Here is a 25,756-nt window from a genome sequence, read left to right as displayed (position 1 = left end):
GCCTCACTTTGAATCTGGTCTCCCTGAGCATCATGCCCGAGTCCCACGCTCACTGGTTCCTATTGGGGCTGTCTCCCGGCCTGTTTTCATCTACGGCTGGCTAGCTGTGCTGCCACTCACCGCTGGATACCATCAGAGACTCGGTCAAGGCTCTACATAGTCTCCTGGTCCACACTAAAGTTGGGTTTCCCCTCCCCCTTGCCCATTTGTGTGGATTTCATAGATGCAGCATGAGGGTTCCATCACTGCAGCAAATCTATCAACAAGCCAGTTTGGCCACCACCATAAGGTATTATAGTGTGCAAGTGAGCAAGCTGATTGTCTACCACCTACGCAAAGGAGAATTTTAATTCTTTTCTTAATTTAAAAAAATCATCTAATGGCAACAACAAATCAATAAATTGATGTTCTTATTCATTTTTGCTTGTTTATCTGTCCACACAAGACTAGCTCAAAGAGCGCTTTTCCTTATGGTTTCCATTAACTGTATACAAAATATGCCCCTTCCTAACCAATGACACCACAAAGCTTCTGATCCACTCCCTGGTTATTTCTCGCCTTGTTTACTGCAACTCCCGCCTTATTGGCTTACCTTTTTAAATAGGTTCTCCCCTATTCAGTCAATCATGAATGCTGCTGCCAGTTACCAACCACTCAGCATCTGCTACCCCTCTCTGCCAATCCCTCCATTGGCTGCCAGTCAACCAACAAATTAAAGGATTGTAAAGGCAGAAGTTTTTTTTTTTATCTTAATGTATTCTAAGATAAAAATCTGTGTGTGTGGCAGCCTCCCCAGCACACCCTAATACTTGAGCCCCCCCTCTGTCCAGTGATGTCCACGATTCCTTTGGCCATCCGGGACTCTGCTCCTATCAGGAGAGAGAAGGGGTGGGGCTGAATGGACACACAGAGCCCCCATAGCGATCTTCTTGATGTTGGGGGAACTCGATAGGAGTGAGGGGCCAGGAGCAGCTAAGAGGGACCCGAGAAGAGGAGGATCCAGGCTGCTCTGTGCCAAACCACTGCACATAGCGGGTCAGTATAACATCTTTGTTTTTTTGTTTGTTTTTTAAGAGAGACCTTAAAATAACTTTCAATTCAAAATACTAACAACTGGCAAAGCTATCCACAACTTGGCCCTCACTAACATAGTCTCAAAATACCAATCAAATCTTTCTCGTTATTCCTCCCAAGACCTCCTGCTCTCCAGTTTCCTTGTCACCTCCTCCCATACTACTCCTCCAGGGCTTCTCCTGATCATCGTCCATCCTTGCCTACCCCAATCTGACTATCTCCTACTCTATCCACTTTTGAGCGATTCCCTGAAAACTTTTCTCTTCAGAGAAGCCTTTCCTGCATCCACATAACTGTGCATTTATTTTCTCCATCAGCTCATCCCCCACAGATATTATCTTTTGTATCACTTGACCCTCCCATTTTAGATTGTAAGCAGGTCCCTCTGATTCCTCCTGTATTGAATTGTGTTGTAACTGTACTACTGTCTGCCCTCACATTGTAAAGCTCTGCGAAAATTGTTGGCACTATATAAATCCTGTATAATAATAATTTATCATTTATACTTTTCTCCATGTGAACAATCCTTTGGAATGGTTAATGTTTTTTATTTGGAATGTTTGTTTCTTTTGTCAACCTCAGCTCCCAGAACAATGGGAAGAAGCAGTGCTAACAGTTATTCGTCCAGGGAAAATTCCCACAAGCAGTAGATGTGGCAATACCATCCCAAGTGATGACAACCAAAGTGTAGCTTTACCTCCAGGATCTAGGTAATTGGGAAAACAAAGATAATGTACAGATCATGCATGATCAGCAATTAATATTTATAGAATTATTTTGTGATTTGCACTTGGTCACTGTGATTAACCGCTTGTGGACCGGCCGTTCTGTGCCAGATCACGTACCTAGTACGTGCTCTGACACTTCTGGGGCGCACGCTGGTGACTCACTACCGCACACAGTGGGAGCCCAGCGGCGGGTACCGCGGACTCTATGTCTGACGGCTCCTGCCGATTACACAGGCAGATCGGCAATCTGCCTATGTAAACAAGGCAGATTGCTGTTCTGTCAGAAGGGAAGGTATTGATCCTGATCTTTGCCTTCCCCTAGTCAAATCACCTCCCACACAGCAAGTAATCACAGGCTAGGAACACACTTAACACTTTGATTGCCCCCGATGTTAACCCATTCCCAGCCAGTTTCATTAGTACAGTGAAAGTGGTAAAAAAATGCCCTGGTCACTGCATTAGTGTCGCTGTTCCACAAAAAGTGTAAAAAGTGTCAGTTAGGTGTCCGATTTGTCCGCCACATTATTGCAGTCCCACCATAAGTTGCCAATGGCTGCTATGACTAGTAAAAATACAAACAAAAAATGAACAAAAAAAAAAAAATATCCCATAGTTTGTAGACACTATAACTTTTGCATAAACCAATCAATACGGAAAATGTATTGGCCTAAATTGATGAAGATGAAGAGAGTTTTTTTTCAAAATTGTCCAGTCTCTTTTTGTTTATAGCACAGAGGTGATCAAATACTACCAAATTAAAGTACAACTGTACTGTATAAAAAAAAAGGACAAAAAAATTATTTGGATAAAGTGTCACATGACTGAGCAATAGTCAAAGTAACGCAGTGCCGTATTGCAAAAATGGCCTGGTCATGAAGTCATCTTCTGGAGTTCAAGTGGTTAAACCTATGTATACCACTGAAAAGTAATATTCAATATGAACAGTTTGTAATCTTGATCATATTGATGAAGATGTTAATACAGGTGCCCATGCACATAAAATAATATTGATTGAGTTTCTATTTTGTATCTGTTGTTTTTTGAACTGTGTCTTGTAGAAATTGTTGAAAGTTTCTCTTTTTTTTCAAAAATTTTTTATTTTTATTTTTTTAATATGCATCTGTCACAAAATTCTGAAACTATAGCATATTAAATATGTTTTTATTACGGTTATTAAAATATAGGATTATTGTATGATTAAGTGATTTGGATCCACAATTGGGACAGTCTATAAATCATGTTATATATTGTACTTCCAGGTATATAGTTCTTCCTCGTCCTATATGCTTTGAGAAAGGTCTGAATTACACCATACGCCTGGAGTTGCCACGATATTCAGTTAACTCTAATGTAGAAAATCCCTACACATTAATCGATTCGGTAAGTAAATATTTGACCCCAATACTTTTGGAAATGCACTGTATAAATGCTTTAAAATCAATAGCTGGAAAAGATTGATGTAGCGGTAGATCAACGTGTATTCTACTATAGTGATTTATGTAGCTCTAACAGCGGATAGCTGATTATTCAATCCCGAGGCTGTTGTGTAACTTCTATCTCGAAGATTTCAGAGGTTTATGCTTTATTTTAGAAGCTTTAAAATAGGCAAACTATATATTATCTATTTTTATCACATTTAGAATTGGGTCTAGGTTTCTCTTACAAAAGAATGTTTAAACCCCAACTCTGGGCATGGGGTTAAAGCTGATTCACCCTTCATTGCCACAGGAAGGTCTTGTCCATATACACTTTCTTCTATACCCCACAAAACTGCTTGTTTTGCTACATGCAGAGGTTAGTACAGCTCCTGCTGTGTTTCCGACCACTCTGGTGTAAGCATTGCAGGTCTTGTAGACCCTAAGGTTCTGAAGTCATGTCTCAACCTCACTCTCCACTTGGTCATTTACAAAATGAACCCTGTGTATTTTGTGAGTGCCTAAACATTTATGAATTTTTGTTTAGTCTTAAAAATAATAATTTGCATATTGACATTGGTACCTCAATTTGTGAGCATGTTCTAGGATTTGTGTAGGATCCCATGTGTGATATGATCCTGCTACCATACCATTTTCTAGAATGCCTGTGTTGGGATTTTACAGTCTCTGTTAACTTCAGTACTTACAGCTCTTCTTGTATTTCTTTTACTGTAGGAATTGCTTGCTGTAATTTACTTTTAAGTATACTGTTTGCAGAGGTTTTAAAGTAACCTATATTTTGTCAGGGATAAAGTCTTTTCTTAGATGCTTCCTCGTTTTAAGTGGTTTAAGGCTTTTGTGTTTTCTCTTAGTTCTGTTCTATCTGATCTATGTATAATAGTTGTACCTTTTTTTTTTTTTTTATCTCCACAAATGCATTTCTGTGTTCTGATGTACAGTATTTTGCATAATGCTCAGTCTTGACATGAATGTATTATTCCAGATTGTCCTGCTTCCTCATGTAAAGTCCCTGGACATATTCAGCTCCGGAGGGTCAGGAGATGAGGTCAGCAATGCCTGGCAGACATTCCAGAGATACAGATGTACAGAGAACAGCCAAAGTGTTGTGAAAACTCCTCTCACAGATGTCTGTAAAGACTTCCTCTTCAGCATCTCAGCTCTGCTACATGAGGGGGCCCTAGGTAGGTGTTTGTTTCACTACTACGATTAGTAGTAGCAGTAGTAATGCCAGTCACTTTTAAAAGTAGACAAGCTGTCACTTTCTCTATGCTTGTTTGCGTTGTGGATTTTTATTTTTTTTATGTTTTAGAGTCCATTTTACTTCATCATTACTTTTATTTTACATTGGCACATTTTACTTGTTTTTGGAATGGAGAAGACAGGTTGGACCCATTATAGAGAGGTTAATAAGGGCACGTTTGTGTGGCCCTCTAGAATACACTATTAATACAAAATAAATAAAAAAAAATTTGTAACGAAGAAACTAAAAGGTCAATTTCTTTTTTGTGTCTTTAATAAAATGTGTAACTGCACCATTCCTGATAGCCATCTGTATTGGTATAATACATTTAAACCGCTTTAGAAGAACAAACATTTTCTGAGTGGTGGTTGTTAGTGATCTTGTTCTTATTTTATATATTATACTGTGTTATATCGTTGATCCCATTTAGCATTCTCATTGTTATCTTATCTTTTTATTTCTTATCCAGAATGTCAGTGTGACCCTCAAGGCTCCCTAAGTGCTGTATGCGACCCGAATGGAGGGCATTGCGATTGTCGGCCAAATGTGGTTGGACAGAATTGCGATAAATGTGCACCTGGAACTTATGGCTTTGGGCCTAGTGGATGCAAACGTATGTCATTGTTTGGACTTAAACTTGAAAGTCTTTATTGCTTCCCAAGTACATTTGTTGATACTGCCAAATTATACTTGTTAGCTGATGTAAGGCACTACATTGTAGACGTCTGTGGGTTTCCTTTATGCTGCTACAGGACACCCTGGCAGCCATCAAAAACCCAAGTGCCTGCAATATCAGCGTCCAGCTGATGATTAGTCTCCCACATGTCACAACATTTGTAAATGCTAAGATTAGTGTTCTGCAGGTACTCCTGTGATGCCGTACACCAGCAATTTTTTTTACAATGCGCAGAAAAGACTGGCACTTCTAATTGGATGCCAAGGTTGTGGGAAGTAGTGATGGGTCATAGACTCGAATCATAAACTCAAAAATATTTGTAAATCTGATACTTTTATTGAACTTTAGCAGTGTAGTATATATGTGTTCTTAAATTATGTTCCATCTATACACAGTAGTTTTACCTATGTGTTTTTTTTTTTTTTTTGTTTTTTTTTAGCTTGTGAATGCAATCTTAAAGGATCTTCTCATTCCTTCTGCCACCCTGAGACTGGCCAGTGTCCATGTATCCATGGTGCCTATGGAAGACAATGTGACGCATGTTTACCTGGCTACTGGGGATTCCCAAACTGTCAGCAGTGCCAATGTAATGGACATGCTGATGACTGCAATACCCTTACTGGAGAGTGCACCAGCTGCAGAGATCACACTGAAGGTTACAGCTGTGACAGGTAGATTTAGTTAATCCACTATATAGGTATCCATAACACAGTATTGTTCTTTTTTGTTAATGCTGTTTTTTTTTTTTATAGGGACATTTATAACTGGACACGTGCATGCAATAAAGTACAGCTGGTTTAGAAAGTAATGTAATGTTGATGATTTGATCATACCCTATTGTCTACAGCTGCTTCATAGTCTCTTTAATTTTCTAGATGTTTAGCTGGTTATTATGGAGACCCCAGGCTTGGTTCAGGTGATCATTGCAGACCATGTCCATGCCCAGATGGACCCGGAAGTGGACGCCAGTTTGCTAGTGGATGTTATAAAGACCCTACATCTGAGCATGTTGTATGTACATGTAATAAAGGTTATACAGGTAAATGGTTATTGTATTTTAGTCTCTTAGGAAGCATAAGTCTGCAAAGCATAGGGTTTAGAAATGTATACGCTGACCTCATTAATAGTTAGAACCTAATGCTTAGTGGATTGACTACCAACGTAATATACAATATTCTGGTAAGTAGCCACCAAATAAGATACTAGAACAGTTGTTTAGGCCATTGAATGAGTTTTTTCTTTCTTTTAGATTTCTAAGCAGACAAAAACTATTGATTTTATATTTGAATGTTCTGCAAGTGGTTATTAAGATATTTCTATATAGCACTAATGAGGTTCTTTTTTATTTTATAGGTGTTCGCTGTGACGGTTGTGCATCTGGCTATTATGGAAACCCAGAACAGAATGGTGGTGCCTGTCAGCCTTGCAACTGCAATAATAACATAGATATGTCTGATCCACTGGCTTGTGATAAACAATCAGGAGTATGTCTAAAGTGCCTCCATAACTCAGAGGGTGAAAACTGCCATCAGTGCAGACTGGGATACTATGGCAGTGCCATTCATCAGGATTGTAAAAGTAAGTATTTATTCAACTTGACATTGCATTTGGCTTCAAAGTCCAGAACATTTCAGTTTCAATACAACTTTTTTGTCAAGTAACACAATGGCAATGGTAATGCATAATTTCAGTTTCCATACAAAGGTTAGAACGCTTAAAAAAAACATGCGTCATGGGTATACGAGTCATATTAAGGGGGATAGCACATGTCAATCAATTGCTTAACATCCTAGTCAAATGTACCCAATAAAATATTTGTGTTAGATATGCCAAGGGGAACTAAATAAAATCACGGGGTGTATCATCCAAGAGCTTGGGGAATATATAAACCTATTCTACCAAGCTGAACTATCTGTTATCTTCAAAGCATATGGTCACGACACCCATAGCATGGGAGCATCTATTGTAAAAATGAAACCCAAAAGGACAAAGCCCAGAGCATTTAAAGACATATTTTTGATCTACAGTGCCTTGAAAAAGTATTCATACGCCTTGACATTTTCCACATTTTGACATGTTACAACCAGAAACATAAATGTATTTTATTGGGATTTTATGTGGTAGACCAACACAAAGTGACATGTCATTGTAGAGTGGAAGGAAAATGATAAATGGCTTTCAAAACTTTTTACAAATAAATATCTGAAAAGTGTGGCATGCATTTGTATTCAGACACTTTTACTCTGCTGCCCCGAACTAAAATGTAGTGGAACCAATTGCATTCAGAAGTCGCTTAATTCGTAAATCGAGTCCATCTGTGTGTAATCAAATCTCAGTATAAATACAGCTGTTCTGTGAAGCCCTCAAAGGTTTATTAGAGAACCATAGTGAACAAACAGCATGATGGAGGCAAAGAAACACACCAGACAGGTCAGGGATAAAGTTGTGGAGAAGTTTAAAGCAAGGTTAGGTTATAAAAAAATCCTAAGCTTTGACCATCTCACGGAGCACTGATCAATCCATCTTCCAAAAATGGAAAGAGTATGACACAACTGTAAACCTACCAAGACATGGCCGTCTGCCTAAACTGACAGGCTGAGCAAGAAGAGCATTAATTGGTGAAACAGCCAAGAAGCCCATGGTAACTCTGGAGGAGCTGCAGAGATCCACAGCTCAGGTGGGAAAATCTGTCCACAGGATAACTATTTGTCATGCACTCCACAAATCTGGCCCTTTATGGAAGAGTGGCAAGAAGAAAGCCATTGCTGAAAGAAAACCATAAGAAGTCCCATTTGTAGTTTGCGTGAATGTGGGGGATACAGCAAACATGTGAAAGAAGGTGCTCTGGTCAGATGAGATCAAAATTTACATTTTTGGCCTAAAAAAAAAAAGAGTTTATGTGGCAGAAAACTAACACTGCACATCACCCTGAACACACCACCCCCACCGTGAAACATGGTGGCAGCATTATGTTGTGGGGATGCTTTTCTTCAGCAGGGACAGGGAAGCAGGTCAGAGTTGATGGGAAGATGGATGTAGCCAAATACAGGGCAATCTTAGAAGAAAACCTTTTATGCCACATACACATAGTCAGACTTTGCGATGGGAAATGTTTTGATGTGAGCTTGTTGCCGGAAAGTCCAACCGTCTGTATGCTCCATCGAGCATTTGCTGTCTGAATTTCCAGCCACAAATGTTTGCGAGCAGGTTCTCAAATTTTCCTCCAACTTCAATTTGCTGTCGGAAATTCCGATCATGTAAGGAAGTCCGTCGCACAAAAGTTCACGCATGCTCGGAATCGAGCAGAAGGAGCGCACTGGCTATTGAACTTCCTTTTTCTCGACTCATTGCATGTTTTGTACGTCACCGCGTTCTCACGTTCGGAATTTTGGGCCAACATTTGTGTGATTGTGTGTATCCAAGACAAGTTTGAGCCAACATCCTTCTGAAAAAAATCCCTGGTTTTGTTGGCGGAAAGTCCGATCATGTGTATGTGACATAATAGTCTGCAAAAGACTTGAGCTTGGGACTGAGGTTCACCTTCCAGCAGGACAACATCCTTAAACATACAGCCAGAGCTACAATAGAATGATTTAGATCAAAGCATATTCATGTGTTAAGGCCCATACACACAATCAGACTTTGTGACAACAAACATGCAAATTAGCTGTTTTGGAGCAACATCCGACCGCGTATACGCTCCATCGGACAAACTTTTTCGGTTTTCATCTGACTTTTGTTGGCTGTGCGAATGGACAAACTTTCTGGCAACAAAAGTCCGATGGAGCAAAGTCTGATCGTGTGTACAGAAAACCATAGGACTTTTGCACAAAGTACAAACACGGATGCTCAGAATTAAAGCAAAAGATCAGACAACAATACAGAAGTTGACCAAAGGTGGCGGTAAAGAGCAGAAAAACCATGTGATTTTGGTGAAAGTTGGCTGAAAAATTCCTGCCGTGTGTATGCAATACAATTTCACGGCCGACGCCCTTTGTACAAAAATCCACAGGAAAGTTTGTACAAAGTCCGATCGTGTGTATGAGGCTTTAGAATGGCCCAGTCAAAGTCCAGACCTAAATCCAATTAAGAATCTGTGGCAAGACTTGAAAATTGCTGTTCAGATGCTCTCCATCCAATCTGACAGAGCTTGAGCTATTTTGCAAAGAAAAATGGGCAAAAATGTCACTCTCTAGATGTGCAAAGCTGGTAGAGACCTCCCCAAAAATACTTGCAGCAGTAATTGCAGTGAAAAGTAGTTCTACAAAGTATTGACTCAGGGGGGGCTGAATACAAATGCACGCCACGCTTTTCACAAATGTATTTGTAACAATATGTTAAATTATTAATCATTTCCTTCCACTTCACAATTATGTGCCACTTTGTGTTGGTCTAAAAAAAAAAATTCCAATAAAATACATTTACCTTTTTGGTTGTAACATGACAAAATGTGGAAAATTTCAAGGGGTATAATTACTTTATCAAGGCATTGTAATATACAGTAGGTTAAATGAACCCTGTGCTGAGGAAGTATATTGACTGCCTGTACTGACCTCTACTTCTGGGAATGCTAGTTGCCTAGTTGTCATGCTGACCTGTTGGCTATGTGCAGTTTAGTAGTTCAATTTGTGTTTTTGTGATCAGCATTTTGTTATGGTTCAATACTGAAACTAAACATGGCTGGGCAAATACATTTTTAAGCAGTAGGTAAGTAAGCAACATAAAGTAATGGTCAAGTGTGGCGCTGTTAATGAAATATAGGTAAAGTGCTACAACCAATAAAAGACTGTATGCAATAACAAAGTATCCGTATAAATATATACTGTGGTAATCCAAATAAACAAAGTATCTGTGTAAATATAAACAGTGATAATCCAAAATATGAATGTAATTAAACAATAATCAATAATGTTTTTTTTTATTGGGTACAGAAAGATTAAAAAAATTAGAACTACCATGTGTTTACAGCACAGACCCCTAATACTGCATCACAAATGTTTTCTCTTCTTTCCTAGATCATTTGCCTCAATATTTTCTGTGTCTCAGTAGCAGGATATTGTCCTAATTTCCCCTTCCCCTTTGTCTTCAGGCAAAGGGTTATCCTGTTATTTTCATTTATCTTTTGGTGAAAAGTTCTACTTGTATAAAGTATCTGTGTAGTAAACTGTTCAAACCATAATGGTATACCGCTTGCTAGATCTCTTACATGTATCTCGCTGTTTAATCTTTTTAGAGTGTGTCTGTAATTATCTGGGCACTGAACAGGAGCACTGCCAGGAAGATGTCAGTTGCCACTGTAATAGAACCTCAGGCCAGTGCCCTTGTCTGAAGAATGTGGTTGGACAGAGCTGTGATCACTGTGCACCGAACACCTGGAATTTAGCCAGTGGAAATGGTTGTGAGCTATGTGGTTGTGATCCAGGTCGTTCTCTGGGACCATCTTGTAATGAGGTACACATTAGAAAAAAATTAGAAAATTTCATGAAATGTTGAAAATAAAATTATAAAGCATTATGAGTGTATAACTGTTCTCGTAACATTTTAAACAGTTCACAGGACAGTGTCATTGCATGCCTGGTTTTGGAGGGAGGAACTGCAGTGAATGCCAGGAACTTTTCTGGGGTAATCCAGATTTCGAATGCCAAGGTAACATACAACTATTTATGCACTTTTTTTTTTTTTTTTTTTTTTTTTTTTTTTTTTTTCATGATTTTGGCTATAAGCATTCCTTTACAAAGTGGTGAGGTGTATCTTTGTTTCTTTTAAAAAGTAAATTACATTTTGGCAGGTTTTAGCATTCTTGTCTCCAGTATCACCAGCATTCTACCCAGTAGTGTATTTAGGTTTTATGCTGCCCTAGGTCTGACTAAACTCGTGCACCCCCTAATTTAAGTATGACCCACCCCTTCCTATTAAGGCCACACCCCTTGCTGTTTAAGACCCGCCCTGCAATTTTCGAGTGGGGACACTGGTTCTGTGGGCCTGGGGAGGGCAATGTATTCCCTTAATTTGCATAGCTTCCTGTTTTGGCTATGGGGCAGGAAGTGAATGGAAATCTCTGAAATGGGACAGGGATGGTAAAAAAAAACTGACAGGGGCTATAACCCTCCCTTATTCTATTAAAAATGAGAAAAAAAGTGTTGCCTATAGTGCTACTTTTAAGCACAAGTTTCTGATAATTTTATGGAAAGGACTAGGAAGATATAACCATGCCAATGGTGCTGCAGAAAACCTATATAGTACAGCGTGGAAGGTTTGTGGTCCAGGATGATAGGACAGTCAAAATTAGAAGTGGAGTCCCCCTCAACAGTTGCGACATGCTGGCCGCCCGCATACCGGAAGCATTGCTGCTGCTTTATGGGGACGCTAGACTAATTTACCTCTCGGCCCAGTCTGCCCCATAAGACTGGTGCTACACTAACTAACTAAGAGGGAACTTTTTGTGCTGCCCCTCTGCAAAGTGCTGCCCTAAGCCTGGGCTTTGTCGGCCTAGGCCAGGATACAACGTTGCTTCTACCTCTGTCTCACCAGAGTTACACCTTCTACATCCCCTGCAGAATTGGAATTTTTTGCCATGTGGACGGCTCACATATGGAGCCCACCCCTACTCCCCCTTAGTTGCCAGATGGGATGTTGCTCTGCAGTGCTGTCTCCTCCTCTCTCCTGTTCAGTGTACATTAAGCCCATACCTGCCTCCCACTGCTAGCTAATCAGGGCATAGGCAGAGTGAAAACTATAAGCTGGTGTTGTGAAAGATTGTGGTGGAGAAGAGCGCTTTCTTTTACAAAAACACAAGCTATCAACAGCTCGCAACAGCTATTACACTACACTGCCTCAGACAAGCATAGTAGCCTGTGCTGTGGTTTTGTGAATGAAAGCACTCCTCAGCTTCAATCATTCACGGCATAAGCTGACAGTGTATACTCTCTCTGTTCCCATGAATAGCTGTTGATCGGTTCTGACCAGTGGAGGCCCATCCATAAGCGACGCACAGGCGCCACCCACCCAGAGCTAGTGACAAAAAAATAAAATTTAAAAAGTTCTTTAAGTTCCCTGTGCTCGGGCACCGGCCACAGTGCACTATGGAAGCATCATGCCAATGCAATCCCGTGATTGCAGGCGAGACGCTACATTTGCGGGGTTTTGTGTTGCTTTGTGGCGCAAAGCTAAGTGCCTCTCCACTCTCATTGTGTCAGTGTCTGTCTGTCTGTCTGCCTATCTGACCATTAGCACCACCATAGGACTTGGGCAGTGCTTTCCCTGGGCAGCCGCGCCACTTTTGGTTTCTGCGCCAGTGGGAAGTTGGCTCCATGAAGCAAGAATCAAGGTAATGTGATCTGACACTCTGTCAATGGCTGTCCGTCCACATACCTTGTAATGTCCTCATTCTGTGACGATGATCTGTGATCGAACGGTGGAGGAAGAAGTTGCCCTGCTTCTTCTGTGCCCGGGACTTAACCTCCATTCACCCAGCAATCTGCAGGAGCATTTCATGACACATGATCTCTAGTATGCATACCATGAGGGGTCCCAGCACTGTGTCCTGCTACAGCCATCGTATACAGTATATCCTCATCGCCAGGTCTCTATCTCTATCCTTCTCTCTTCTCGCTCTCTCTGTCTATCGATCTGTCTGTAGGCCCTATGAAGGGCGAGTGAGGGGGGGGGTGTTGTTGGTTGAGGTTCTGTTTGCACCCCCCCCCCAAAATTGAGCACCAGCCACCACTGGTTCTGACTCGGTGAGAATGGAGGAGCAAGGCTCAGTGCTATCTGTACCCCCCCCCCCCCCCATGGGATTGCACATATTTTTAGGCTTCAGAAAATATTTTATTTAACTGCTTGAAATGTAACGGGACAAATGCTAAGTGCACACGGAGCCCTGGGGGATTTAAAACACTTTTTTATTTTGGCTTCTGGTGATACAGCATTAAATTTCCTGCATACATTAAAGAACTAAGACCTCCACTCCAGGTGACATTCATCCATTCAATGCTGGCAAACCTGACCAATTTTTTTATTTAAAGATTAGAACATGCCATAATCTAGCGACATCACAAAGGTGCAAGGCACTATATCATTATCTCAATTCTATTACTAGTCCTAGTATATTAAAGCTTGTCACTGAGCAAATGTAGACTCTCCACAAATCCCACACCTTTTATTAATCGCCTAATGCTACCATTACATATCCCTCACTCTAGGTGGGAGGACTGATAATTCAGTGATGCAATCTATGCCTGCGCAGACTGGTCCTCTTGTCATTACATAACCGCACCTCTGCAGTCTAAAGCCCCATACACACTATCCGATTTTCTGCTGATTTTTGTCTTCAGATTTACTAAACCACGTAGTACAAGGGCCTGCCTGATTGCATACAAATTGAAAATCCTAAGGTTTGACCTCATATTATATGGTTTTGGTAAATCTGAAGGAAAAAAATCAGCAGAAAATCTGATAGTGTGTATGGGGCTTTAGAGTCTGAGAGCGCCACTGTACAGTCAATAAAAAAGTCCATGTCGCCTAGGCACAATAATGGAAAATCGGGATGGAGTAGAAGGGAGTAGGGCTAAGAGGGATATTTGCAGCTAAAGACAATGTTTTTAGAAGCCTAATCTCTGGATTAACAATTTTTTTTGTGCTGTGGTTTCCAATTAAAGTACTTCTGTGTATACTGTGTGATTTGATTTGTTGGGGTATTTTGTTCTCATCATTTGCTCTCTGAATTTATTGGGTTTGTGGCATGCATAATTTAAGGCACACACTTGAAAAATCCAAGGGTACAAATGATGAGCTAAAAATTTTTTTTCCAATTTATGGATGCAAGTATGACCAGCTCATGTCTGCTGCCAACTAATTTATATAACCATTCAGCAAAATTTCCTATTAATGCACATAACCTATGCAAAGGAGTGAAAGATCAAAGCCTCTTATCAAAATGGGAGCTTAGTTGTGAAATACCGTAAGAGCAGATATTCAATCATAGTCACTAAGGATTAACTAGTATAACAAAAAAACTCACATTTCTTATACAAAGCAGAATTATTTAACTCAAACATGTTCATTAGCCTTTCAATTTAGATTTTTTTTTTTTTGTTTCCTCTCTACACAAGTCTCATCTTAAATTGCTAACTAAACAAGTCATTAATCCCCTCTATAGAAATGCACTCAAGTAGATGATCTATTAAAACATCTCCTGAATGATAGGACTTTTTTGCAGGAAGTAAATATTTGTTGTAGGTTTCATTGATTTTAGACCCTTTTTTTTAACAATCCTCTAAAAGGCTGGCCATAGCATGTTTTCTTCATTTTGGCATGCTTGCCTGTACTAAATGAATCTTGTGTTTTAATTATAGTCAAGTAGTTAGCGATGATAATTGAAGCCATTGTGTACTGTTGTGGCCTACACATTGCTGAACAGATAAAGCTTTGTAATGAGCGGTCAGTGAAGACATGCCAAGCTGAAACAAAGTCTGAACTGTTCATTTAGTAATAGGGCTATTTTATTTTTATCAATGATGGGTGGGGGGGATAGACCTCAGAAGAATGTTGCCATTTATTTCATGCGCATGCTAGAAATTTTAAATATTACATATAGCTTTTTAAATGTGTGCATCAGCTTATAGTCCATTGTTGCTCAGTATCAAATTCCTTATGATAATCTGGCAAACGGCACACTTCAACAGTTGAAGTTATCTATTTTGGAGTAGTGAAGGAGTAAAGGTCATCTCACAGTTTCCATGAAGAGGTCTTTAATACACGTTTTGGCTGGCATAGTGTTGTCTTGCTTTATATGTCATTTGCAAAATATTTTTTTATGTTTAAAATGGAAACTGCACTCATGAAGAGAAAAAAAATATGGTAAGATGAAGACCATTTGTTAAAATATTGTACTATTCTATTTTGGAAAAAAAAAAAATCCTAAAACCCACACCTCTAATACAGGTTATACATAATTAATTTTCTTTTGTTCAACTAATGGGTTGAACGAAATAAAATGAATAGTTTTTCCCAATCCACACATTTGAGGTTTATGGGAGAATCCCTCCTGCAGATCTGTTGTATTCCGACGGCAGAGATTCTTCCATTAACCTCAAATGTGTGGATTGAGGAATCCCATTTAATTTTCTTTTGTTCAACCCGTTACATTTATCAGCACTGATTGAGCACATTTTTCTAACCCTGGAAGGTGGTCCTTCTGTGCAGTGCTAACATGATATGTGATCACTGCTCAGTCCAGGAGCATTGTGGGTGTAGCCTTCAGAAAGTGTGGATAGAGGAGGGAAGTGGGGCAAGAAGAGTACAGCTTGGCTACATTTATTTTTTGGTAGAGGAGGGGTAGATGCAGCTAATAAAACATAAAAACTGGAGTTCTAGCTTAAAACACAGGTGCTGTCTGCTCTCAGTGCGCGTGTACCCCTAGGTCTAGACAACAGCTGTCTCTTTTGAGTGTTTTATTGCATACTGTCAAATTTGTAATATCACAATTAAATATTTCAAAGACTATTAATGATGATACATAGTTTAATTTTCATGAAAGACAAGATAATTGCAACTATATTACATCAAATTGCAGTCGTAGGATTCATTTCCTATTTGGGCTATTTCCAATTCTCTGAATATTTTTTGCTGCTTTTCAAGAAGTGCATTTATCTGGAAGATATGATTATTAAAACAAATATATATATATACACACACACACACACACACACACACACACACACACACACACACACACACACACACACACACACACACACACACACACACACACACACACACAGTACAGACCAAAAGTTTGGACACACCTTCTCATTCAAAGAGTCTTCTTTATTTTCATGACTATGAAAATTGTAGATTCACACTGAAGGCATCAAAACTATGAATTAACACATGTGGAATTATATACTGAACAAAAAAGTGTGAAACAACAACTGAACATGTCTTATATTCTAGGGTCTTCAAAGTAGCCACCTTTTGCTTTGATTACTGCTCCGCACACTCTTGGCATTCTGTTGATGAGTTTCAAGAGGTAGTCATCTGAAATGGTTTTCACTTCACAGGTGTGCCCTGTCAGGTTTAGTAAGTGGGATTTCAAGCCTTATAAATAGGGTTGGGACCATCAGTTGTGTTGTGCAGGAGGTGGATACAGCACACAGTTGATAGTCCTACCGAATAGACTGTTCGAATTTGTATTATGGCAAGAAAAAAGCAGCTAAGTAAAGAAAAACGAGTGGCCATCATTACTTTAAGAAATTAAGGCCAGTCAGTCCGAACAATTGGGAAAACTTTGAAAGTGTCCCCAAGTGCAGTGGCAAAAACCATCAAGCGCTACAAAGAAACTGGCTCATATGAGGACCGCCCCAGGAAAGGAAGACCAAGAGTCACCTCTGCTGCGGACGATAAGTTCGTCCGAGTCACCAGCCTCAGAAATCGCAGGTTAACAGCAACTCAGATTAGAGAACAGGTCAATGCCACACAGAGTTCTAGCAGCAGACACATATCTAGAACAACTGTTAAGAGGAGACTGTGGAATCAGGCCTTCATGGTAAAATAGCTGCTAGGAAACCACTGCTGAGGACAGGCAACAAGCAGAAGAGACTTGTTTGGGCTAAAGAACACAAGGAATGGACATTAGACCAGTGGAAATCTGTGCTTTGGTCTGATGAGTCCAAGTTTGAGATCTTTGGTTCCAACCACTGTGTCTTTGTGCGACGCAGAAGAGGTGAATGGATGGACTCTGCATGCCTGGTTCCCACCGTGAAGCATGGAGGAGGAGGTGTGATGGTGTGGGGGTGCTTTGCTGGTGACTCAAAATTTAAGGCATATTGAACCAGCATGGCTACCACAGCATCTTGCAGCGGCATGCTATTCCATCCGGTTTGCGTTTAGTTGGACCATCATTTATTTTTCAACAGGACAATGACCCCAAACACACCTCCAAGCTGTGTAAGGGCTATTTGACCAAGAAGGAGAGTGATGGGGTGCTGCGCCAGATGACCTGGCCTCCACAGTCACCGGACCTGAACCCAATCGAGATGGTTTGGGGTGAGCTGGACCACAGAGTGAAGGCAAAAGGGCCAACAAGTGCTAAGCATCTCTGGGAACTCCTTCAAGACTGTTGGAAAGCCATTTCAGGTGACTACCTCTTGAAGCTCATCAACAGAATGCCAAGAGTGTGCGGAGCAGTAATCAAAGCAAAAGGTGGCTACTTTGAAGAATCTAGAATATAAGACATATTTTCAGTTGTTTCACACTTTTTTTGTTCAGTATATAATTCCACATGTGTTAATTCATAGTTTTGATGCCTTCAGTCTGAATCTACAATTTTCATAGTCATGAAAATAAAGAAAACTCTTTGAATGAGAAGGTGTGTCCAAACTTTTGGTCTGTACTGTATAATATAAATTAGGGCTGTGGAAATTAAAGATTAATTCCTCGATTAATCGTTAATTTTTTTGATCGCTCAAAATGTAAATACCGACAATCGTGTTCCGTAGGGCAGCAGTGGGTGACGTCATGTGTAGCTCCTCCCTCGCGCGCCTTACATTCAATCAGAACTTCAACGTCACCAGACTCCTCCCCCCCTTCCCTTCATTAGCAGACGGAGGCACTTGGGGAAGGGGGGAGGAGTCCGGTGACGTTGATATCTGTGACGTCACTGGATGTCCGACGGAATGTGTGGCTGTGTGTTATTATGAGGGGACAGCAAATTTGCACTGTAATACAAGCTGAACACTCACTACTTTACATTGTAGCAAAGTGTCATTTCTTCAGTGTTGTCACATGAAAAGATATAATAAAATATTAACAAAAATGTTTACTCACTTTTGTGAGATTTATGTATTTATTTCAGGTACTTGTATAGCGCCGTCAATTTATGCAGCGCTTTACATATACATACTGTATATTCTACTTCACCTCAAAAGGGCAGATTTCTTCTTCTTACCATTTGTCACACAGTAATAATGTAGATTCAGAGCTATTCATTTTTCAGATTGCTTTCGAAAGTAATCCAAGAAGTATAGCATTTCACCTTTCGAATGGAAATCTGTTTTTTATCTTGGCTATCCAGAATTTTTAAGCAAACATGAGAAACATTAAGGGAACTTTTGGGTCTTCTGAAGATCAAAGATCACTTATGTTTAATCTAAGCTTGGCATTCCTTCCTTTGTGATTCTTAAAAGTCTTTGTATTTGGCGACCCTCCCCGTCTTGATCCTTATCTAAAAAGGAACTTAAATGACCCTCATTGGACAAGTGTCTTTGTGTTGTAAAAGAAATGTCCCCTTTTCAAAAAGCCACCATAGGGAAGCCTAATCACTTTGAATGTTGTTCACAGACCTTTGGATTTTGTAGTGAAAGGAAGAAGTCTACATTGTTGAGCATATAATGAACTCCACTAGTTATAGCATTTGCGTATGATTCTTGTATAATATATAGTACTTGTGTCAAGTTTTTAGAATCATTTGATAACACCATGATATATATCAAGAGCAGTATGATTTCACTATACAGCCGAGTCCAAAAAAATATCATGTTGCAAACTATACAGCTTAATCGATAAGATAATTAATGTCAGTATGTCAATGCACTTTACACATCCCCCCTTAATGACCAGAGTATTTTTTGCGATTCGGCACTGTGTCGCTTTAACTGACAAATGCAGCGTTGTACCCAAACAAAATTGACATCCTTTTTTCCCACAAATAGAGCTTTCTTTTAGTGGTATTTGATCACTACTGCATTTTTTTTAATTTTTTGCGCTAGAAACAAAAAAGTGACTATTTTGAAAAAATGTATATTTTTTTCTTTTTGCTATAATACATATCCCACATTTTATTTATTTTTTTTAAACACATTTCTTCATCGGTTTAAGCTGATATATATTGTTCTACATATTTTTGGTAAAAAAAATTGCATATATTGATTGGTTTGCACAAAAAATTATAGAGTCTACAAAATAGGTAATGGCTTTATGGTATTTTTATGGCATTTTGATTATTTTACTTTTATTTTTTTTACTAGGAATGGCTGTGATTTTATGTTTTTTTTTTTTTTTTTTTTTTTTTTTTTTTTGTATGGCTCGAGCCGACATACACCTACTTTGATCACCTCTGCGGTTTTCATTTTTTGCACTATAAACAAAAAAAAATCTTTTTTTTAAAAAAGCTAGATTTTTTACTTTTTGCTATAATATCCCCAAAAAATATCTAAAAAATTATTTCTTCCTCAGTTTAGGCCGATATGTATTCTTCTACATATTTTTGGTATGATTGGTTTGCGTAAAAGTTATCGCATCGACAAAATAGGGGATAGATTTATGGCATTTTTATTATACATTATTATTTTTTTATTTATTAGTAATGGCGATCTGTGATTTTTATTTTTTATTTTTTTGTCACTGGCAGGGAAGGGGTTAAACACTACATGGCGATCAAGGGGTTATGTGTGTTTCCTGGGCGTGTTCTAACTGTAGGGGGGTGGGCTCACTAGAACATGACAGAGATCACTGCTCCTGATCACTGGGAGCAGTGGATCCCTGTCATGTTGCTAGGCAGAACAGGGAAGTGCCTCGCATCTACTAGCCGCCAATGATGCAGTGACGTACAGGTACCTTGTTTTGCGCACCCGAGTCACTTTGCCAACATATATCGGCGTGAGCCGGTTGGCAAGTGGTTAAGTGGTTAACCACAGAGCCCCTCTTTGACACTTGTTGTTTACAAGTTAAAAAATATTTTGGGTGATAACACCAAATTTAACACACCTACTCCCCATTCACCCCTGAGACCTTGTAACACGAATGAGTCACATGACACCGGGGAGGAAAAATGGCTAATTGGGCCCAATTTGGACATTTTCACTTAGGGGTGTACTCACTTTTGTTGCCAGTGGTTTAGACATTAATGGTTGTGTGTTGAGTTATTTTGAGGGGACAGCAAATGTACACTGTAATACAAGCTGTACACTCACTACTCTACATTGTAGCAAAGTGTCATTTCTTCAGTGTTGTCACATGAAAAGATATTTACACAAATGTGAGGGGTGTACTCACTTTTGTGAGAAAAAAAAAATGGTGTATGTTTATGTGTTTGTGTGTATATATGTATGTATGTGTGTGTGTGTGTGTATATATATATATATATATATATTCATTTTTAAAGACTAGGTCTAGCCAAATAGCTCAAAACACATATATATGGAGAACCATTTTACCTGTAAAAATATTATAAATACATCCACCTGCCCCTTCCATGTTATGACCGCACAAGGGGGTGACCACACATTTCAGAGTCCTTTTTTCCCATTGATGCTTGCCCACTGCTCCACTTCCTGCCTGCTCTTTTAACTGCTGTTGTATGACTTCTCTGCCAACACCCAGCCTCCTGTAACCCTACAAAAGTATGTAATGATCATTAGCTTCCAAAGCAATAATTAAAATGTTAATTACAGTAGATGTTTTTAAAAAATATTTCTTTACAATTTCAAGCAATAGAAACACTTTTTTTATTTTTTTTTTATTTTACATATAACATGTGGCGTTATGCTCATACCTACTGTATAAAACAATGTATTAAAGCTCTATTACACAGACTCAGTATTACAGTTATAGAATTGTTTTTGAATGAATCTTTTATGTATCGTCAGGAAATCGCCAGTGTTTCTTCAGGTGTAATTGCATTGTGTATTTTTTTTTTTTTTTAGCTTGTGATTGTGACGCAAGGGGTATACAGACACCTCAGTGTGATCGATCCGATGGCCACTGCATCTGCAACGAGGGTGTAGAAGGATTCCGTTGTGATAAATGTGCCCGAGGATATTCTGGAATTTTCCCAAACTGTGTTCCTTGCCACAAGTGCTTTGCCCTTTGGGATGTGATCATCAAAGAGCTGTCCAATAGGACCAACAGACTGCTGGACCGTGCCAGTGCTCTGAAAATCACAGGAGTTATTGGACCATACCAGAAAATCATTGACAAAGTCCAGGAAACACTTAAAGAAATTCAGACCATTATCTCCCAGAATCCTGCTCTCGAGCCACTGAAAAACCTTGACAGACTTTTTGATGAGGCTGAGTAAGTCACCTAGAAATATTTTCATTCAATGTCTGGCATATCCTAGATAAGATAATAACTTTTATAACTAGCTATGCACTACTACTACTAGGGAAATCTCAATAAGTTAAGTGTTTCTATAGCCAAGTTTTCTACTTTTACACTCTTGAATAGAGTAAGGAAAGATTAGCAAGCCCCCCTCCAAGAAGAGAAAGTGACAGAAAATCCAAATTGCTACGGTTGTCACTTGAACAAGGATAGAGTGGAAATCTTCTAATGAGGGCATATAATCTGGTCATGGTGATCTAGGGGGAAGGACCCTTACTTTGTAGAGATTTCCTGTATAGCTATTGATCTAATTTTAAGGATTTTGAGGTGGATTGTAACCATGTATAAAATATAATTCTATTGCTATGCTTGTTATACTGTGAGACGTCTATTGCATATTTTGTATTGATGTCATTACTAAACTTGAACTACGAGTTGGATATATCAGAAGGTATTTCAGAACACCAATACAAGCTGAAATATACTCTGATAATGGTCTAAAATTAGATTTCACTTTGGAGAGATTTATTCTTCCTTTTGTTGTGCCATCGGGGTATAAAGTGAGGATAAGCTCACTGACAGACAGGTTTTAACCATTTTCTACGGGTTTTAACCATTTTCTACTGTACCCAAAACTAAAAGAAATTTTGGATATAGATACACTTTTACGTTTTTTAGCAGGAATGTGACAGTATGGATTGGCTTCAATTGCTGTTTAATTTCAACAAGTCTAGACCAGATTGGGGTTTACCTAGCAGTGTAACCCATAACTATCAACAAGCTGCTGAAATGTCATCCAGGATGACGGAAGATGGCGGAGCTTTTTCATTTAGTTATTAGGAAGGCTTGGTGCTGCAATAATTTGATTGGTAAAAGTCAACAGTATATCTAAATATGTGAACATTTTATGTTAATTTCCCATCTGCTCACTGGATTGTAAATTAAGAATACATCAAAAGAGAAGCCTCCCTGTGCTCTCCTTAACCCCCCACCCAGCAACAGCGACTGAAACATGTTACGTTGATAGATGTCCACAGTGCTGGTCTTCCTGTTCTGATCATAAATGTTTGTTATGGGGATTAGGGGAAGTTCCTATAAAAGCTAAATTTCAGAAAGAATGTGAGCCCTACCTAAAAAGCATGTACGTGTTTTCTACTACATGAGGGTGTTTTTTTTTCTGTTTGGGGTTCCACTTTAATATATGTATTCATCACTTATGCATACCATTTAGAAAATATATGCCTTGGTAGTATGCCATGGCAAACAATAGTGACTTTTACAATTACTGCTCATAGACCTGAAGGTTTTTTTTTAGTTTTTTGCTCATTTATTAATTCAGGAAGCATCAGAGCAAAGTGACTCATTTTTTCATTTTTTTTTCCTTTCATTTCTGTGGCTGGCTTGTAGGAAATTGAAATCGGAAGTCTGGGAAAAAGTCGAAGAAGTGGAAAAGAAAATAGCCCATATAAACCTTAATGGATCAGTCAAACTGGATGATCTACAGGCTGATGCAGATAGTGTTGGCAAAGCACTGAAAGAGCTTGGACAACAACTAGAGTACATGAAGATTTCTAATGTTCGAGGTAATTTTATAACGTTTGTGTTCTTTGTCTTCTACAAATGTAATATAGATCTTAAAATTCCCTAAATAATTTGTAACTGCACACTTCGGTTCATACTGAAAATGAAGCCCTTACTATGCATATAGAGAGAACAGCTCACCTTTTTTTGTCCACACAATGTTGTAGTTTACCAGTCCACCTCTCTCCCTTTTCTTGGTAATTTTATTGATTTGAGAACAAATGTTTTGGATGCAGGATTGAATGTTTGCCATGCATGTGTGTTGTCTTACTGCAACATAAAAATTTGGGCCCTTGGGGTTTGCATAAGAAACCTGCCATGAGTATGGATTAAACACAGCTGTCTATACTGAGTGAGGTTCAGCAGGCCACAATCGGATATCAAACCACATGACTAATGCGCTCACGTGCTCACATTCTAACAAGGAAAACGTGACAGAACAGTAAGAGCTGATGCAAACATCCACACATCTATACGATTGCTAACTAACGGTACCCAAAGAACATTTTTGAGATTGCATTCCTATAAAGTGGCTTAGTCTTGGTTGTTTTGCTAATTTGGTTCTCTGTTCTATCCACAGATCTGCAATCTATAAGCAGACTGACCATTTGTCTGAGATATCGTATCACATATATTAGTCCTTTTGATACTGTATATCTACGTTAGGTAGCGGAAGAGAAAGGAAATGGAATCAAAGCATGAGAGAGATTCTTAAGCGCTGCTGACATGGTGACAAACAAACATTTCATGTTATGTTTATAGGAGCTATGGACAGCATCAATAAATACTTCCAGATGTCTCTAGAGGCAGAAGAGAAGGTCAACGCCTCCGCTGTGACTCCAGAGAGCATTCTTAAACAATCAGAATCTACACGACGGGAAGTGGAAGATCTCATAGATGAAAAATATCTTGCATTTAAAGAAGAACAAGAGGAGCGGTCTCGATTTCTAGATGAACTTGCTGGTGAGGTCCAGAATTTGGATCTTTCTTTGCTGTCCGAAAAGGTATGAACAATAGCTAAAAACAGAACTTGACCCGCTAACTCAAATTAATATTGGGAAATAAGAAGAAAAATGCAGTTGAAGTTTGTAAGTGCCATAACCCATTAGAGTCTAGGGTTACTATTTTACAATAGTCTGACTTCAGTATTGTGAATTTTGATTGGTAGCTCTGGGTTACTGCACTCAAAGATGATCTCTTTAGAATAAGAACCTAAAGCTAAATTACAAGTATGGGTATTGCATACTTACACTGGTCGCTGTAAGCATAACTACAGCGACCAGTGGTCTTGGTGTTTTTTGATTTTTTTTGCCCAGCATAAAAACATGGTAATGCACATCATCCAAACATACATGATTATGCTCTAAGCAGATATTGTCTAACGTCTATCTGTGGGGAACAGCAGCAAGAGCCAGGAAAATGTATTACGTTTTCTACCTGAGAATGATCTTCTGAGGGTTTCTTCTCTTTCTCCTAATCTGGCTGGATAAAGCAATGAACATCTTGGTGCAGCTTTTTCCAACCTGTGGCTTTCCACCTTATCTTGCTCCCTGTTTTCATAAATACAAAACCTGATCTGGCTGGTAGAGTATGATGGGACTGACCACTAAAGCTGGTCATACATGGGACAATTTATCTTTTTGTTCAGCCAGCTGGTTGAACAATAAAAAAACAGACCCGATTTCCCCCATGTAAACATTTGATGTGGATGTGGGAATCCTGCCCGCTGTGTCATTGCATTTGACAGTGGGACTTCCCTGCCATCAGAATACACCGATCAGAGATGCAGTCCATTGACTGCAAGCACTGACTGAACAAAAAATTTTGAGCATGATCGATCATGAGAATTCAATCTATAGATTGACTTCTCGTGAACAGGAATGGCCATAGATTGAAATTCAGCTGGTTCAGCTTAAGTCAGCTTGAAAGCTAGAGCCTCAGCTTTTGTAAGACTGATCTAATATATGGACACTTTTTTTTTTTTTTTTTTATAGAGTTTTTGTTATAGATTTATTTGGTAGATTTTACATCCATTGTATTGTGACATGTAAAAATCTGGTTCACAAAGTGCATAGTTAGTCTTATGAAATATTTTTTTCTTTCATTGATGCATTTTAAATATTTTCTAATGTACATAGTTCAAATTCAGTGTTGTTTTGTAGTCTGTCTGTGGTTATGTTATGTAAAATATCCAACATTTCCTTCTATGGGGCAAAAGAAATGTAAAAAAAACAATATCTTGGCTTCCTGATTCAAAAACCCCGGGGCTATATTAAATGCCAAGAAAATTCCTAAAACTGAAAAAGGATTCAGAAAAAACAACCCAGTATACAAAATATTTTTACATGAAATGTTGCAGAGTGACACGAAACCTGCTTCCTACACGAGAATAGAAAAAAGAACTGTATATTATATGTGTATAGTCACATTTAAAGCGGTCTTGCCCACAAAAAAAGTCATATATTGCAGCTTACTATGCTGTGGCAGCATTCATTTTGAATTCTTTTTTTTTTTTATCTTATATTTTCATCTGGTGATCAGGCCAGTAACACACTTTCCTGTCCTAGGCTGGCTTTTTTATCTATAGAGGAGCAATAGAGACCACGGCACTGCCTGAGGAGCATAGTGTTAAGCTGGCCATACACTAATCAAAATCCAGCTGGTGCAGCAGGGTCCAGACAAACTTTGATCTAAGTGTGCGACTTCCATGCTCACCAGAAGTCTATTTGATCAATTTTTGTGAAGAGACATGTTGGCAATTTTTCTCGATCAGTGGCTGCACCTGCTGATTATTGTATTCCCAACAGTGGTGGATGTAGCTGTCAGAACACAATGTTCAGGCGGTGCGGTGGTGGAGGGGGGGGGGGGTGGGTTCCTCATTTTGAGTGCAAAATCTGGTGCAGCTCTGCAAAGAAACCCTCCG

At 39.1% G+C, this 25,756-nt stretch overlaps 1 protein-coding gene across 1 annotated transcript in view; it reads left to right on the top strand.

The window, feature by feature from the left end:
• The window catches only part of LAMB1 (laminin subunit beta 1), a 69,075-nt gene that overhangs the window by 29,098 nt on the left and 14,221 nt on the right, over nucleotides 1-25,756 (top strand). Inside the window, exons 16-27 of the mRNA XM_077474256.1 lie at nucleotides 1,657-1,784; nucleotides 3,062-3,182; nucleotides 4,221-4,419; nucleotides 4,948-5,091; nucleotides 5,594-5,825; nucleotides 6,030-6,193; nucleotides 6,508-6,732; nucleotides 10,388-10,605; nucleotides 10,704-10,800; nucleotides 20,856-21,225; nucleotides 22,660-22,835; nucleotides 23,596-23,837. Coding sequence (XP_077330382.1) covers nucleotides 1,657-1,784; nucleotides 3,062-3,182; nucleotides 4,221-4,419; nucleotides 4,948-5,091; nucleotides 5,594-5,825; nucleotides 6,030-6,193; nucleotides 6,508-6,732; nucleotides 10,388-10,605; nucleotides 10,704-10,800; nucleotides 20,856-21,225; nucleotides 22,660-22,835; nucleotides 23,596-23,837 — 2,316 coding nt within the window. The remainder of the gene's footprint in view (nucleotides 1-1,656; nucleotides 1,785-3,061; nucleotides 3,183-4,220; nucleotides 4,420-4,947; nucleotides 5,092-5,593; nucleotides 5,826-6,029; nucleotides 6,194-6,507; nucleotides 6,733-10,387; nucleotides 10,606-10,703; nucleotides 10,801-20,855; nucleotides 21,226-22,659; nucleotides 22,836-23,595; nucleotides 23,838-25,756) is intronic.

The sequence above is a fragment of the Lithobates pipiens genome, unplaced genomic scaffold (genome assembly GCF_037356315.1).
Source record: "Lithobates pipiens isolate NorthernLeopardFrog02 unplaced genomic scaffold, aLitPip1_a1.2 Scaffold_8, whole genome shotgun sequence".
Lineage (NCBI taxonomy): Eukaryota > Metazoa > Chordata > Amphibia > Anura > Ranidae > Lithobates > Lithobates pipiens.
The sequence above is the reverse complement of the archived record's forward strand: the minus strand, read 5'-3'. Positions and strand labels throughout refer to the sequence as shown.